Genomic DNA, 16,666 nt, shown 5'->3' with positions numbered 1-16,666 from the left:
GTGTTTTGAGTGACTGCGACAGACGGGCATCCAAGAGGATTGTGACGCGAAGTAAGACTAAGATAGCTGCAAAAGTCACAGCACAACTCAATGTCGCACACGCGAACCCTGTCAGCACCAAAACAGGAAGGAGCAGGGAATTGCAGCGCGAGCTGCTTCCAAAGCAAATCAGTGACGCAAATGACCGTAGCAAAAAACGTGATGCCGAAGCCTTAAAACCTGGAGGATTATGGGGCAATGTAAGAATGTCATTTGGTCGTATGGGCCTTGGCACACGCTGTTTCCAACTGATGGCCGAGTTTGCGTGACACCCAAGAATGGAACCTGGAGGGAGTTAGGTGATTTGGACAGGCATATCGTGGTATTTTGCTGGCCCCATGGTTACCGCAAGGTCGCATTACTGCCAAGGATAATATGACCATTTTGGCTGATGAAGTCTCTTCCATGATATAACGTTTGTATAAAAATAGCGATGCTGTGTTCCCAGACAGAAGAACCCTTGTTCGTATAGCTCGCATCGTCCAGAACAGGTTTTTTGAGCACGATGATAAATTGTCTTACCTACCCCGGTCACTACAGTCACCAAAACTCAATATTATTGAGCCTTTGTAGCTTATGTTGGACAGAAGAGTGGGTGATCGCTATCCACCTCCATGATTGTTACCTGAAAGCATCACTATTTTGCAGGAAGAATGATATAAGATTCCCTTGAAAAACCACAGATGACCTGTATTTATCCATTCCTTGAATAGTAGTAGCTGTTTTGTATGTCAACTGTTTTCTTATAACGTATTATGGTGTTTCCAAATTTTTGTCACCTGCTATAACTTCTGAGCTCTCTCCACCCCAAACTGAGGCCATTATCAAGGCTCAGACGGTCTCATATGGTATTAACATTATGACTTCCGAGGATGACTGATTTTCCGTACGGCGTGCTTGGAACACCAAAATCAGAAGAGTATTATTCAGCATACTGCTCACAAATTCCCACACCCATCTAGAGATGTTCAGCTTCGACAAACCATGACCACTGTCATTGGTTACTTTCACCCATTTAGTCGCTTCCGAGACTAAAGCCAATCACTACACCTCACACAAGAAGACAGCACGCTATAGATCGTAAGGATGGTTAATACGAGAGACAAAATTGCTTAGTCAAGTAGTTTGCTAAAACAGTTTAGTTAGCCCTATTAAGTAACTTTGTTAGTAGTCAGTCAGGTAGCTTCCCATACCCCAAACACAAATGACGCGCCACTGAACAGATGTGATCCGATCGCCGTTTCTTTAGTAGAGCACATTACAGAGCCCAACCATCGATCTCTTTTAAGGTCAACTGTATCTTGCGGATCAGCAACACGGGTCGTGGGAATGATTATACGTGCAAGTTTGTTACTGCTCACATGGAACGGAAATGCTTGTGGAATGTAAAATGTTCCCCGTACTAAAATAATGCAGCCAGCCCTAGTGGGCGTTTTCGTGGCAGCGCATATTGCGGCAGATGAAAAAAAAATTAGGAAGGGCAAAGTAAAATAGGGAGGGTGGGCTAGGGGGAGGGGAATGGGCGGGTGGGGGGGGGGGTCGTGGGAGAAGATGAGGACTCGTTTCAGATGTAATGCGTATTAAAGCGCGATCGAAATAGTAGTAGTAGTTCAGATGACGAGCGCTGGCGAATGCTTGCTGCCGGTCGACAGTACAAAATAAACGTTGGGAAAGCAATTTGTTCATGTTTTATTATATAAAGAAGTGTATAAAAGGAACATCTATACATCACATTACATTCCAAGATAAGGGTCAACGAATCCAGTTAACGCTAATATGTGTAAATGTTTATGTGCTTATGACTGTCCAAGAGTATAAAACACTACATACGGGGCATGCTAAAAAGTAATGCCTCCGAATTTTTGATGTGAAAACGCATAATGCTTTTTAAATAAACTTTATTAATGTTCTACATCTTTGTTCTTCATGTCCACATATTTATTTCTCAACACAGCCACACTGGCGACGAAGACATTTCTCGCAACGAGAGACGAGTTTGTTGATACTGTCGCCGCGCGGGACTAGCCGAGCAGTCTAGGGCGCTGCAGTCAAGGACTGTGCGGCTGCTCCCGGCGGAGGTTCGAGTTCTCCCTCGGGCATGGGCGTGTGTGTTTGTCCTTAGGATAACTTAGGTTAAGTAGTGTGTAAGCTTAGGGACTGATGACCTTAGCAGTTAAGTCCCATAGGATTTCACACACATTTGAACATTTTTTTGTTGTTGATACTGTCACTGTCCTATTCCCATGAACCATGGACCTTGCCGTTGGTGACGAGGCTTGCGTGCCTCAGCGATACAGATGGCCGTACCGTAGGTGCAACCACAACGGAGGGGTATCTGTTGAGAGGCCAGACAAACGTGTGGTTCCTGAAGAGGGGCAGCGGCTTTTCAGTAGTTGCAGGGGCAACAGTCTGGATGATTGACTGATCTGGCCTTGTAACACTAACCAAAACGGCCTTGCTGTGCTGGTACTGCGAACGGCTGAAAGCAAGGGGAAATTACAGCCGTAATTTTTCAGCTTTACTGTATGGTTAAATGATGATGGCGTCCTCTTGGGTAAAATATTCCAGAGGTAAAATAGTCCCCCATTCGGATCTCCGGGCGGGGACTACTCAGGAGGACGTCGTTATCAGAAGAAAGAAAACTGGCGTTCTACGGATCGGAGCGTGGAATGTCAGATCCCTTAATTGGGCAGGTAGGTTAGAAAATTTAAAAAGGGAAATGGATAGGTTGAAGTTAGATATAGTGGGAATTAGTGAAGTTCGGTGGCAGGAGGAACAAGAGTTTTGGTCAGGTGAATACAGGGTTATAAATACAAAATCAAATAGGGGTAATGCAGGAGTAGGTTTAGTAATGAATAAAAAAATAGGAGTGCGGGTAAGCTACTACCAACGGCATAGTGAACGCATTATTGTGGCCAAGATAGACACGAAGTCCATGCCTACTACAGTAGTACAAGTTTATATGCCAACTAGCGCTGCAGATGATGACGAAATTGATGAAATGTATGATGAGATAAAATAAATTATTCAGGTAGTGAAGGGAGACGAAAATTTAATAGTCATGGGTGACTGGAATTCGAGAGTAGGAAAAGGGAGAGAAGGAAACGTAGTGGGTGAATATGGATTGGGGGAGAGAAATGAAAGAGGAAGCAGTCTGGTGGAATTCTGCACAGAGCATAACTTAATCATAGCTAACACTTGGTTCAAGAATCATGAAAGAAGGCTGTATACATGGAAGAACCCTGGAGATACTAAAACGTATCAGATAGATTATATAATGGTAAGACAGAGCTTTAGGAACCAGGTTTTAAATTGTAAGACACTTCCAGGGGCAGATGTGGACTCTGACCACAATCTATTGGTTATGAACAAAGGTAGATTAAAACCGAAGAAAATGCAAAAAGGTGGGAATTTAAGGAGATGGGACCTGGATAAACTGAACCAGAGGTTGTACAGAGTTTCAGGGAGAGCATAAGGGAACAATTGACAAGAATGGGGGAAAGAAATACAGAAGAAGAAGAATGGGTAACTCTGAGGGATGAAGTAGTGAAGGCAGCAGAGGATCAAGTAAGTGAAAATACGAGGGCTAGTAGAAATCCTTGGGTAACAGAAGAAATATTGGATCTAATTGATGAAAGGAGAAAATATAAAAACGCAGTAAATGAAGCAGGCAAAAGGGAATACAAACGTCTCAAAAAAGAGATCGACAGGAAGTGCAAAATGGCTAAGCAGGGATGGCTAAAGGACAAACGTAAGGATGCAGAGACTTATCTCACTAGGGGTAAGATAGATACTGCCTACAGGAAAATTAAACAGACCTTTGGAGAAAAGAGAGCCACTTGTATGAATATAAAGAGCTCAGATGGAAACCCAGTTCTAAGCAAAGAAGGGAAAACAGAAAGGTGGAAGGAGTATATAGAGGGTCTATACAAGGGAGATGTACATGAGGACCATATTATGGAAATAGAGGATGTAGATGAAGATGAAATGGGAGATACGATACTGTGTGAAGAGTTTGACAGAGCACTGAAAGACCCGAGTCGAAACAAGGCCCCGGGAGTAGACAACATTCCATTGGAACTACTGACGGCCTTGGGAGAGCCAGTCCTGACAAAACTCTACCATCTGGTGAGCAAGATGTATGAGACAGGTGAAATTCCCTCAGACTTCAAGAAGAATATAATAATTCCAATCCCAAAGAAAGCAGGTGTTGACAGATGTGAAAATTACCGAACTATCAGTTTAATATGTCACAGCTGCAAAATACTAACGTGAATTCTTTACAGATGAAACTGGTAGGACCCAACCTCGGCGAAGATCAGTTTGGATTCCGCAGAAATGTTGGAACACGTGAGGCAATACTGACCCTACGACGTATATTAGAAAATAGATTAAGGAAAGGCAAACCTACGTTTCTAGCGTTTGTAGACTGAGAGAAAGCTTTTGACAATGTTGACTGGAATACTCTCTTTCAAATTCTGAAGGTGGAAGGGGTAAAATACAGGGAGCGAAAGGCTATTTACAATTTGTACAGAAACCAGATGGCAGTTATAAGAGTAGAGGGACATGAAAGCGAAGCAGTGGTTGGGAAGGGAGTGAGAAAGGGTTGTAGCCTGTCCCCGATGTTCTTCAATCTGTATATTGAACAAGCAGTAAAGGAAACAAAAGAAAAATTCGGAGTAGGTATTAAAGTCCATGGAGAAGAAATAGAAACGTTGAAGTTCGCTGATGACGTTGTAATTCTGTCAGAGACTGCAAAGGACTTGGAAGAGTAGTTGAACGGAATGGACATTGTCTTGAAAGGAGGGTATAAGATGAACATCAACAAAAGCAAAACGAGGATAATGGAATGTAGTCGAATTAAGTCGGGTGATGCTGAGGGAATTATATTAGGAAAGGACTTAAAGTAGTAAAGGAGTTTTGCTATTTGGGGAGCAAAATAATTGATGATTGTCGAAGTAGAGAGGATATAAAATGTAGACTGGCAATGGCAAAGAAAGCGTTTCTGAAGAAGAGAAATTTGTTAACATGGAGTATAGATTTAAGTGTCAGGAAGTCGTTTCTGAAAGTATTTGTATGGAGTGTAGCCATGTATGGAAGTGAAACATGGACGATAAATAGTTTGGACAAGAAGAGAATAGAAGCTTTCGAAATGTGGTGCTACAGAAGAATACTGAAGATTAGATGGGTAGATCACATAACTTATGAGGAGGTATTGAATAGAATTGGGGAGGAGTTTGTGGCACAACTTGACCAGAAGAAGCGACCGGTTGGTAGGACATGTTCTGAGGCATCAAGGGATCACAAATTTAGCATTGGAGGGCAGCGTGGAGGGTAAAAATCGTATATGAAGACCAAGAGATGAATACACTAAGCAGATTCAGAAGGAGTAGGCTGCAGTAGGTACTGGGAGCTGAAGAAGCTTGCACAGGTTAGAATAGCATGGAGAGCTGCATCAAACCAGTCTCAGGACTGAAGACCACGACCACAACAACAACAACAACAACAACAACAACAACTGTCACTGTAGAATGTTTGACTTCGTTGACAGGGCCACAACCACACTTCTGCTTGCACCGCTTCATCACCACTTTCAAAGTGAAGTTCTGGATTATATTCTTTAAGTTTTGAAAACAGATGAAAATCGAATGGGGCCATCTCGGGAATGTATGGAGGATGAGTGACGGCAGTGAACCCTAGGCGTCGGACTGTTGCTGATGTGGCAGCTCTCGAGTGTGGTCGACGTCTTCATGTTGAAGGAGAGGGTGCCCCATGTGCGGACGTTTTGTGGGGTTAGAAACTCGATTTCAGCACGCTTTTTCTCGCGCACCGACATAGTTATGTTACATACCTACATGTCCAATTCGGACGCTCTAGTGGCAGGGGCTGCGAACATGTAGAATGTTAATAAAGCTTTAACCATTTTCACATAATTTCGAATCATCACTTTTCAGCATGTCCCCGTAAACAATTAAAGTCCACCATTTAGGTAGTATTAGGGCTTGTGACAATTTATATTCACTCATTCCGTGCGTAGTAACTGTCTCTGAATAAAAACTTATTATATACATCAAATAATCCATTATATTTAGATACCCTCTGCCATTTTTTAAAAATATCTGTTCATACACTAACATAATTTGATGCAGGCAAAATTCATTAATAAATACTATATACATTCACATAAAAATGATACTGGACAGCGAGAGTCATATGATGCATACACTGAGGAGACAAAAGTCGTGGGATAGCTATAAGTACATATACAGATGGCGGCAGTGTTGGGTACACAAGGTATAAAAGGGTAGTGCATTTCAGAATTGTCATTTGTACCCAGAGGATTGATGTGAAAAGGTTTCCGACATGATTATGGCCTCATGACGGGAATTAATAGAAGTTTAAAAAGTTTTCAAATGTGTGTGAAATCTTATGGGACTTAACTGCTAAGGTCATCAGTCCCTAAGCTTACACACTACTTAACCTAAATTACCCAAAGGATAAACACACACACACACACACACACACACACACACACACACACATGCCCGAGGGAGGACTCGAACCTCCGCCGGGACCAGCCGCACAGTCCATGACTGCAGGTTAGAAGTTTAACATGGAATGGCAGTTGCAGCTAGACGCTTGGGACATTCCATTGCAGAAATCATTAGTGAATTCAATATTCTGAGATCCACAGTGTCAAGAGACTGCTGAGAATACCAAATTTCAGGCATTACCTCTCACCACGGACAACACAACAACCGATGGCCTTCAGTTAACGTCCGAGACCGGTGGAGTTTGTGTAGAGTTGTCAATGTTAACGGACAAGCAACACTGCGTGGAATGCGGGACGTACGAAAAAACATATTCACTGGAACTGCGCAGCGAAATTTGGCATTAATGAGGTATGGAAGCAGACTATCGACTTGAGTGCCTTTGCCAACAGCATGACATCGCCTGCAGCGCCTCTCCTGGACTCGTGAGCATATCAGTCGGACCCTCGACGACTGGGAAAACCGTGGCCTTGTCAGTTTTGTCCCGATTTCAGAGGGTCAAAGCTGATGGTAGGGTTAGTGTGTGGCGTGGACCCTACAAAGCCATGGACGCAAGTTGTCAACAAAGCACTGTGCAAGCTTGAGGAGGCTCCGTAATGGTGTGGACTGTGTTTACACTGAATGGACCGAGTCTTCTGGCTCAACTGAAGCCATCACTGACTGGAAATGGTTATGTTCGGACACTTGGTGACCGTTTGTAGCCGTCCATGGACTTTATGTTCCCACACAACGATGGAATTTTTATAGGTGATAATGTGTACTGTATCGCGCCACAATTGTTCCTGACTGGTTAGAAGAACATTCTGGGCAATTTGAGCAAATTATTTGGTCACCCTGATGGCGCAACATGCGTTCCATCGAAAATTTATGGGCCATAATCGAAAGGTTAGTTCGTGCAGCCGCGCGGGATTAGCCGAGCGGTCTGAGGCGCTGCAGTCGTGGACTGTGCGGCTGGTTCCGGCGGAGGTTCGAGTGCTCCCTCGGGCATTGGTGTGTGTGTTTGGCCTTAGGATAATTTAGGTTAAGTAGTGTGTAAGCTTAGGGACTGATGACCTTAGCAGTTAAGTCCCATAAGATTTCACACACATTTGAACATTTTTGAGTTCGTGCACAAAATCCTGTACCGGCTACACTATTGCAGTTACGGACGGCTGTAGAAGCAACTTGGCTCAATATTTGTGCGGGAGACTTCCAGCGACTTGTTGAGTCCATACCACGTCGAATTGCTGCACCACGCCGGGCGTCCATCCCGATAGAGTGGTCAGCGTGACGGATTGCCGTCCTACGGGCCCGGGTTCGATTCATGGGTGGGTCAGGGATTTTCTCCGCTCAGAGTGTTGTGTTGTCTTCATCATCATTTCCTCTCCATCCGGGGCGCAGGCCGCCCAATGTGGCGTCGAATGTAATAAGACCTGCAGTAAGGCGGCCGGACCTGCCCCGTAAGGGGCCTCCCGGCCACTGACGCTAAACGCTCATTTCCGTTTACCACGCCGGGCAAAGGACGTCCGACACGATATGGGGAGGTACCCCATGACTTCTGCCACGTCAGTGTAGTATCTTAATTACAAACGCTTTTTGCGATTTGAATGATGCAGTGAACTATCGATCGAGAGTAGCAAGTTATTAATTGGGTTGAATCATTAAATAAAAAAAAAGAGAAGTACCAAGCCCCAGTAAAATCGTGGACTACTTGTGCAGAAGTTCAGACTCCAATCCAGTCAGTTGCCATTTACTGGCTTATACAAGTGAGTCAAGCACCACGCCAGCACCACCACCACGACATACTGTATTGTGACGTACGGTGATCTCCTCGGGCGGCACACTGTTGTCTGTGAAATGGCACAGCGCGGTAACTGGCAGGCAGCACTGCCTCAGCTTGGCGGCGATGAGCAAGCAGGCGCAGGCGAGCGCTTGGAGCTGCGTCCGGCGCACGCAGGTGCCACAGAGGAAGCGGTCCAGCAGGTTCACTGCTTGCGGGAACACTGCTGCTGCCGTCTGCAGCTCCTGACATACCTGTAACAAATGTTAATTCAGTTACTGAAAAGCATGCATGGAATACTCTGGGACTGAGAAAAAATTAAAGACGAGGAAAAACAGACCATACCAAAATCTGACACACATGTTGGCACGGATTTTTCCGCGACCCTCTTTGTACAAAATATTTTCCGCCAGTCGGTCGCTGTCTTGGTTATACCAAACTGACCGGTATCTAAGAGTGTGGCCCAGTTTTAATTGGTTTTGATCTTTACCAGTGCACTGTGTTGGGACGGGACGCTTTTACCACACATCTGCTGCGGAATCCACCGCGCACTCAATCGTTTGACACGACGGTAAAAACCGCACTTTGGAGCTACTTTCGGCCCGGCCTTTACGCACTTCCCTCTACGACAGTTTAATGGAAACGAGGGTCGGGCACATTGTTTGTAGATCTATGAAATCTTCTGTTATGATTGTTTAATGCTCTGCTGTCTACGACCAACTCAGCTGACACAATCTGCATTTTATAGGCATAGCACTCCCCTATATATTTAACGAAGAACAGCGGCAGGGGCTAAGAAGAAAAAAAACATGGGAAATGATTCCAGGCATCCCAAGTCTGGAAGCGAAGTCTCATATCCTAAACTGAAGTCGAGAAACAGCTTTCTTCGAACAACTGAAGTCACTGCATCATCACCTTCCGGTTGACGAACATAAGTGTGATGTAACAAGGCAACAGGAAATAACAGAAAATACCTGAAGTAAGAGCCCGCGGCTGAACTACCCTACCACACGTGCAAGACTCTGAACACATTGCGAACTGGAGTGAGATGGTGCAAACAAAACTTGCAGCGGCGGAGCTACATTACTGGAGCTGCAATCTGCGCTTGTGGATAACTTCAAATGGCTCTAAGCACTATGGCACTTAACATCTGAGGTCATCAGTCCCATGTACTTAGAACTACTTAAACCTAACTGACCTAAGGACATCGCAACGCTCGGCGACACGGCCGGCGGTAACTTCAAGATTCTGAACACCCCTGTGTTTGCTCGCACTTCCCTGAAGCCTCCACCCTGGCGGATCTGTTTTCAGCAACTGTTCCACCAATCAAGTTTGCTGGATTCTGGACCTCAAAATCAGTTTGACATGTACCAAGCCTCGTATATTGTAGGCATGTTTTAAATAAATGTACTGTACTGTCCTGGATACTAAAATAATAAATAATAATAATAATAATAATAATGAGAATAATACTCTGGAATTTAACAGGTATAAATCAGTAAACCTCCGATTCTTTAAGGAATCGAAGTCCCATGTACAAACAGCTTCAAACGTCTGATTACTTTACAAGTGAGTTAATGTATTCAAATATTTGTCGTTAAACGTGTAAGCGGAAAACGTTTAAACAAGTTTGAAATAACGCTTAACGTTTGATGTAAGTGTATGAGTGCCCTTATTGTGAAACACTAGATGAATATAGTCTGAGTAATTTGATTTTCATTTTAAACAAAAACAAGTTTTTTTTTCTCGCATCTAAATGTCTATGACGTGTTTCCTGAAATACGTGTCGTACGATGATATAATTTTGCAGGTACATTCAGTAGTGTGTGTGACTACTGTCTCTAAACTTTGTAGTGAATAGTATTGGCAGCAAGGAATAAATAAATTAAAACGTCCTGTCTGCTGCTGAAGTCTTGCTGGCAAAAATATAGTAAGCGATCAGGTTTTGTCCTTCGATCATTTTGTGATGGTGTTCGCGAGAAAAAGTTTTGACAAGGTTTGAAATTGTGCGTAAAGTTTGTTGGAAGTCGCTAAGTGCTCACAGTCTCCAAAATTGGATAAACACAATCGGATTATTTGGCGCTATCAGTTACGCTGCCTCAAGGCAAACAGCAGTTTCTAATACTTGTCTTATTACGTTAAACTTGTAACATAAGATTATATCTATTTAAATCTGTCAGTAATGATGCGAAATGCTGAAAATAAAATTTTTGTTGCCTCCGGATGGATCCGGATGCAGATTATTTCAAGACTGTATTCCTAAACCCGGTAGTACGTGTAGAGAGAGGGCGCTCATTAACACTACGGTTTTTTAGACAAATCATATTTCTCATAAATTTTAATATAAGGCGATGACGTACAAGTTTGGCTTTAGTATCTGAGAGTGTTAACTGATAGTGTTCAGGTAACAATGCTTATTCTGAAACTAAGGGAAACGATACGTTACGTTAAGTTAGTATTTTAATTAGGTAGAAAAAACTGAGCTCTGCAATACTGTAAAGACAGAAGTACAACCCAACAATCATTTTTTTATTGTTTAACAGATCTGAAGATGGGTGACACTGTCTCAAACAGGTCAATTTGAGATTTTAAAAAACAACCACCAACAGACAAAAAATAAGTGTATTTTTATCCAAGTAACATTTGAAGGTGCAATCTTCAGGGTCATTATGCCGTGTCACATTCCTCTCGAATTTCTGCAAAGCAAACCGTTTCTATCCATTCGCTGCCATTCTCTACAGGAGGAATGGAAATAACTATCAAGAAGCTACGTGTGCGGAAAACAATAATATTTTGATAATGTTCCCACTCTCTCTCACGTCCAGCTATCTACACGTCCTTTATGTCTATGACGATGACCCACCAATGGCAGCCTGAGGAACCTAGTTAGACATTAACTCTCCCCCAATGGAAAAACTTCCTGTGAGCGTTACAATGATGTTGCCTATGTACGAAGGTTGGAACTCTAATAGTTGCAACTATTTCTTTAAAGTTCTTACAAAATAGATAAGTGTTTCAAAGTTTTACTGACCATCAAAGTAGTCACCAGCATTGTGTATAACCCACTCCCAGCGATGTGGAAGTCTTAGGTTACTCTTAGCAGTGCCACTTGTGCTGACAGTTCGAGCGGCGCGGTCTACTGCCCGACGAATTTGTAGCAGTTCTAAAGCGAATGCCGTGATGTGTTTCCTTCAGTTTAGAAACGGAGTTGAACTTACGAGGGCTTAAGTCAGGGGAGTGCAGTAGGGGATATAGCACTTAGCAGCCCCATCAGTCAAACAAAGTAGTAACAACTTGCACTGTACGTGCTTGAGCATTGTCCTGCAAAATGATGGTCAGGTCCTGCAGTAAGTGTCATCACTTCTGTCTCTGCGCTGTTCATTTTTGGAACACAACCTACGACCACGTCTCTTCCACTGTTCACTGTGTTTTGGTTTGTTGTGTTTACAGTATGTAGTGTTGCCATCTGTCACTCCGTGTTTTTCATTTGTGTTCTGCGCCGCTGCGTCTGTGTGATTTAATATCGTTGTGTGTGTGTGTGTGTGTGTGTGTGTGTGTGTGTGTGTGTGTGTGTGTGTGTGAAGAGGGGAATTTGTTCCTAGGTAGTCTGGTTATGTTCTGTATCTCCTTTTGTTATTGTTTTAGTGGCTAACACGATCGACGAGTTATTACTTATATTAATTTGGTCACTTATTACTTTCTGTGACAGTTTCACTGTTACGTTAGCGAGATTTTTGTTGTAATTGTATTTCATGTTCTGTTCTATGTTAGATGGTTCATGTCCATGCTTTATTAGGTGTTCAGAAAATGCAGATTTCTCTTTTCACATTTACAACTTCTGGTGTGCTCTTTTCATATTTACAACTTCTGATGTGATGAAACGCACTGAAATAAAGACTTAGCAATCGAGTAAAATTCTAGAAGTCTTCCCCTGGTAACATAAGAGGTCGGCAGAGCAGGTCGGTATTGAACAGCTGGGCAGACTGCCAACAAGGAAGGCCTGCTGATGTTGTAGGGGCCCAAAGCACCAATACATCAGAATGGCCACACAGAGGGAGGGGGGAGTCTTCATTGTGTTGACCACGCAGAATGAAGTAAGAAGGTGTAATTCGGATGCAAGAATAACTACTCAGAATACTGACACTTCAAAATATGTCCACCACTGCTTCTGAAAGCCAAGGGTGAGACAGATTTCAGTTGCACCTGGAGTGTTCGGAAACCTGATAGATAGAGAAACGCAGGTCAAGTGAAGTCACGGTTGCCTCTTAATAGCAACGTATGCCACACAGATCCTGTATAATTATTATTCCTGTTCGAGTAGTAGGATACTCTTCTGTAAGAATCCAGCTCAGGAGAGCGACCCGTGTTGGACTATCCTCTGCTCATCGAGACCATCTCTGATGAAACAGAGAGTCCTACATGGAGTGCAATGCAACTGCAAGAGACAGTGCTGCCGTTCAAGACCTGTGGGTGACATCAGCCAACAGGCCTTCTGAAGGCCTAACCAGAGGGTCCAGATAGCGGTCAATAGCCTTCAACGGTGGGGGCTGTGCTATGGCCACAACCTGCTTTCCTTTGATGCTGTGGGCCATACTCTTGTCAGAGACCACAACTTGGCTCAACGTAACTTCACACACTCCGTGAAGAGCAAGTGGAGCTCACAGCGGCAGCGCCCACGTTGTCAGTGAGAGCGCCCTGGTTGCCCATTCCCCCAAGCTGTTACGGCCTGAGGCAGTGTGGACAACACTGGCCGAGAAGCAGCCAGCGACCCGACTGCTGCAGCATCCGAGACAGTAGTGCGCGAGAGTGTCAGCGCTTTTAAGGGGCTCCGGAACGCCCTATACTTGCAATGTTAAAATAACGCTTATAAATTACATCTTTCCTCACAAAGTATTTGAGGTAGGAAGTTGAACTTTTTACAGATTATTTATTGGAATATGGGCTACAACTCAACACAGGGATTTTACAAAATTTTAGTTCAGTTATTAAAGATGATTTTTTTTTCAATTGTAATGAAAATTCACAACATTTTTTTGAAATTTTTTATTTATATATTCAAAAATATACAGTTTTTTGGAAAAAGGCTGTGTTAAATTATGCAGAAGGTACTGTGTAACATTTACTGAAAGTTTGAAACAAATATGTTTGGAAGATCCTTAGAAAACATGTAATTAGTATGAGAAAATCAAAGTTTTGGGAATCGAGCGACAAAGATTGGATTAACTTTTTAGTGCATTCCAGGTCCGTAGGATGGATTATCTTCATCCTCTGCAAATTCCTCCTCCAGCTTCCTCTTGTTCCTCCTCCTGTTTACTCTTGCTTGTATTTCTACACTCTTTACAGCCCTGTCTGCAGCCCGAAGGCGTTCCTTGTCTAAAGCAAGCATCGCTCGTTGTTGTGTTCGTAGATTTTGCTACCATTTTCTTCAGTTGCAGTTACTGCAACACTGTTCCAAAAGGTGGTCATGTATGAACACTTATCACATTTCACTTGTATTTCACTAGCAAGTCCTACGTGCTTTATTATGGAGACTTCCAGACCAACTTCACTACAATGAATACATCTAACACAGTTTGAAAAAAATCCTTTGAGAAGCGACATATCAAATATTTCATTCACATCCGATTCGCCCATAAAACATTCATAGTTTTCACTCATTGAACCAAGCTTCTTCTGTGAAGTATTTTCTTTCCCACTTTGACTGCTATGGGCAGGTGCACTTGAGAGGTTAGGTTCACTCACTTGGTTATCGTCTTTATTGTTTACAGTAATAACACATACCTTTGGCTTTCCAACATTTCTCCTTTTCTTAAAAGCCTTCAGAGGATTTCTAATAACTTTACTTTTACTCATTATTATACTTCAACAAAACAGAGACTCAAGAAACAGGATTAATTACGAATATTTTCGAGATAACGACAGAGTAAATAAACATGAAACAATAGACAATCACACCAGCGATTATATTGAACCATCACAGGTTAGCCACAACACATACTTTATCTCACATCACTAAAATGTACCTGATGAACACGGACGTTAATAATAACACCATTTGACAGCAGTTTAACAGCGCCACAGTGGGTCACGCCCATGTAGAACACATTTCAAAAAAAATTTAAAAATAGTTGTAGTCTTCGGAATTGAATAAATTATATATCTATTAAAAGGTAATAGTCTGCAGATTCAGAAAACGCAAAAAAGTAAAAATTGAACTTTTCATGATTTTTAGCCTTTCCGGAGCCCCTTAAGCGTGGCAGGCGCCACTTCTAACAACCCATTACGGTTCGCAGACATGTATTTTGGAACAATATATGTTAGTTTCATTAGAACTTTTATCAGCGTCTCCTGGAACATTACGAGCATCAACGCACTCCACACTGCAACCCACAACAAGCAGACGTTACAACCCTGGCCTGTACACTTGGCGTAAGAACTTCATGTACACACTATATTTTGGTGACAGAGGAAACGTGCCCGCTGCCATCCTTTAATAAAATGGCTAGACTACTATAGGATAGCAGATTTGGCGACATGCAGTATGGTGAGCGTAATTTTTTTGTTTTGCTTTTGTTTGACTGCAAGAATTGTGGAAATTCGACTGTTTTTAAAATTTGCGTGTATAGGATGAAGGAAATGAGAACCGATGAAGCTCAAAGATTGCGTATGTCAACTTGTACCGTTTTGAATGAGCAATGCAGTTAGTTACGGGCAAGAAGTATGATTTATTGTGTTTAAGTATGTGCTAATGACAGCTACGAGTAGCCTTTGAGGTGGAAAATCATGTTGTAATAAATGTCTGCAAGTCGTGTATCCAAATGTCTGCATCGTCGTCTCTCTCTTGTTGTTTGTTAGGTTTTATGTAATAGTTAGCCGGCCAGTGTGGCCAAGCGGATCTAGGCGCTACAGTCTGGAACCGCGTGACCGCTGCAGTCGCAGGTTCGAATCCTGCCTCGGGCATGGATGTGTGTGATGTCCTTAGGTTGTTTAGGTTTAAGTAGTTGTAAGTTCTAGGGGACTGATGACCTCAGATGTTAAGTCCCATAGTGCTCAGAGCCATCTGAACCATATTTTGTATTAGTTAGATTGTCAACCACTTATGAGCTGGAAGCGTTGCGACCTTTGGCAGCGCTAATAGCTCAGATGCGAACGAGCCATGCGGGTATGTGTAGGCAAATACAGCCTATGAATGCAGAGACAGCAGCTTTAACAGAAAATACGAAAATTGAAATCGTCGTTGAAGGGAATGCATGTGTGCCTAGCTCATATGCTTCCGCGGTACGCCGTACTACCGCTGACACAGCTAAACCAATCGATCCTGGAATTGCAGTAGAGCGTCGATCATCCGAACTAACTGGGAGACTTTAGTGTTTGGAAAACCAGAGTATTCGGATAATCTAACCGTATACTTTTATTTACCAACTTATCAATAAAAATTACATACTTTCATAACACGAGTCTCTTATTATTACAAAGGCAAGTACAGCACGAATGTATGTAGTACCTAGTATACAAAAAAAATGTGTTTTACATACGCATTTTGCATATGCAGTACATATTTATAGAATTAACACTCAATCTTTAATTTTGGTTGGTCAATGCACGCCAACCTGTTTATGAGCAGCTACGTCACGCACTTTTTTCCGGGAAATTATTTCACACTCGCAGCTTTTATCTTGAGACTTAATCCGTCGAAAGGCAGCATCTAAGCAAGTAAATCCTTCAGAACCAGCCGATGTATTTTCAAAAAAAAAAAAAAAATGGTTCAAATGGCTCTGAGCACTATGGGACTTAACATCTGTGGTCATCAGTCCCCTAGAACATAGAACTACTTAAACCTAACTAACCTAAGGCCATCACACACATCCATGCCCGAGGCAGGATTCGAACCTGCGACCGTAGCAGTCGCGTGGTTCCGGACTGAGCGCCTAGAACCGCTAGACCACCGCGGCCGGCGATGTACAGTGTTATTAGAAATGATTGAAGCGATTTCACAGCTCTACAATAACTTTATTATTTGAGATATTTTCACAATGCTTTGCACACACATACAGAAACTCAAAAAGTTTTTTTAGGCATTCACAAATGTTCGATATGTGCCCCTTTAGTGATTTGGCAGACATCAAGCCGATAATCAAGTTCCTCCTACACTCGGCGCAGCATGTCCCCATCAATGAGTTCGAAAGCATCGTTGATGCGAGCTCGCAGTTCTGGCACGTTTCTTGGTAGAGGAGGTTTAAACACTGAATCTTTCACATAACCCCCACAGAAAGAAAACGCATGGGGTTAAGTCGGGAGAGCGTGGAGGCCATGACAT

At 42.9% G+C, this 16,666-nt stretch overlaps 1 protein-coding gene across 1 annotated transcript in view; it reads right to left on the bottom strand.

Moving 5' to 3' along the window:
- The window catches only part of LOC126413130 (G1/S-specific cyclin-D2-like), a 143,791-nt gene that overhangs the window by 55,577 nt on the left and 71,548 nt on the right, over positions 1-16,666 (bottom strand). The window contains exon 2 of the mRNA XM_050083022.1: positions 8,391-8,603. Within this exon, the coding sequence (XP_049938979.1) occupies positions 8,391-8,603 (213 nt within the window). The remainder of the gene's footprint in view (positions 1-8,390; positions 8,604-16,666) is intronic.

Source organism: Schistocerca serialis, chromosome 7, assembly GCF_023864345.2.
Source record: "Schistocerca serialis cubense isolate TAMUIC-IGC-003099 chromosome 7, iqSchSeri2.2, whole genome shotgun sequence".
Classification (NCBI taxonomy): Eukaryota; Metazoa; Arthropoda; class Insecta; order Orthoptera; family Acrididae; genus Schistocerca; species Schistocerca serialis.
This window is presented reverse-complemented; position numbering and strand designations above follow the sequence as displayed.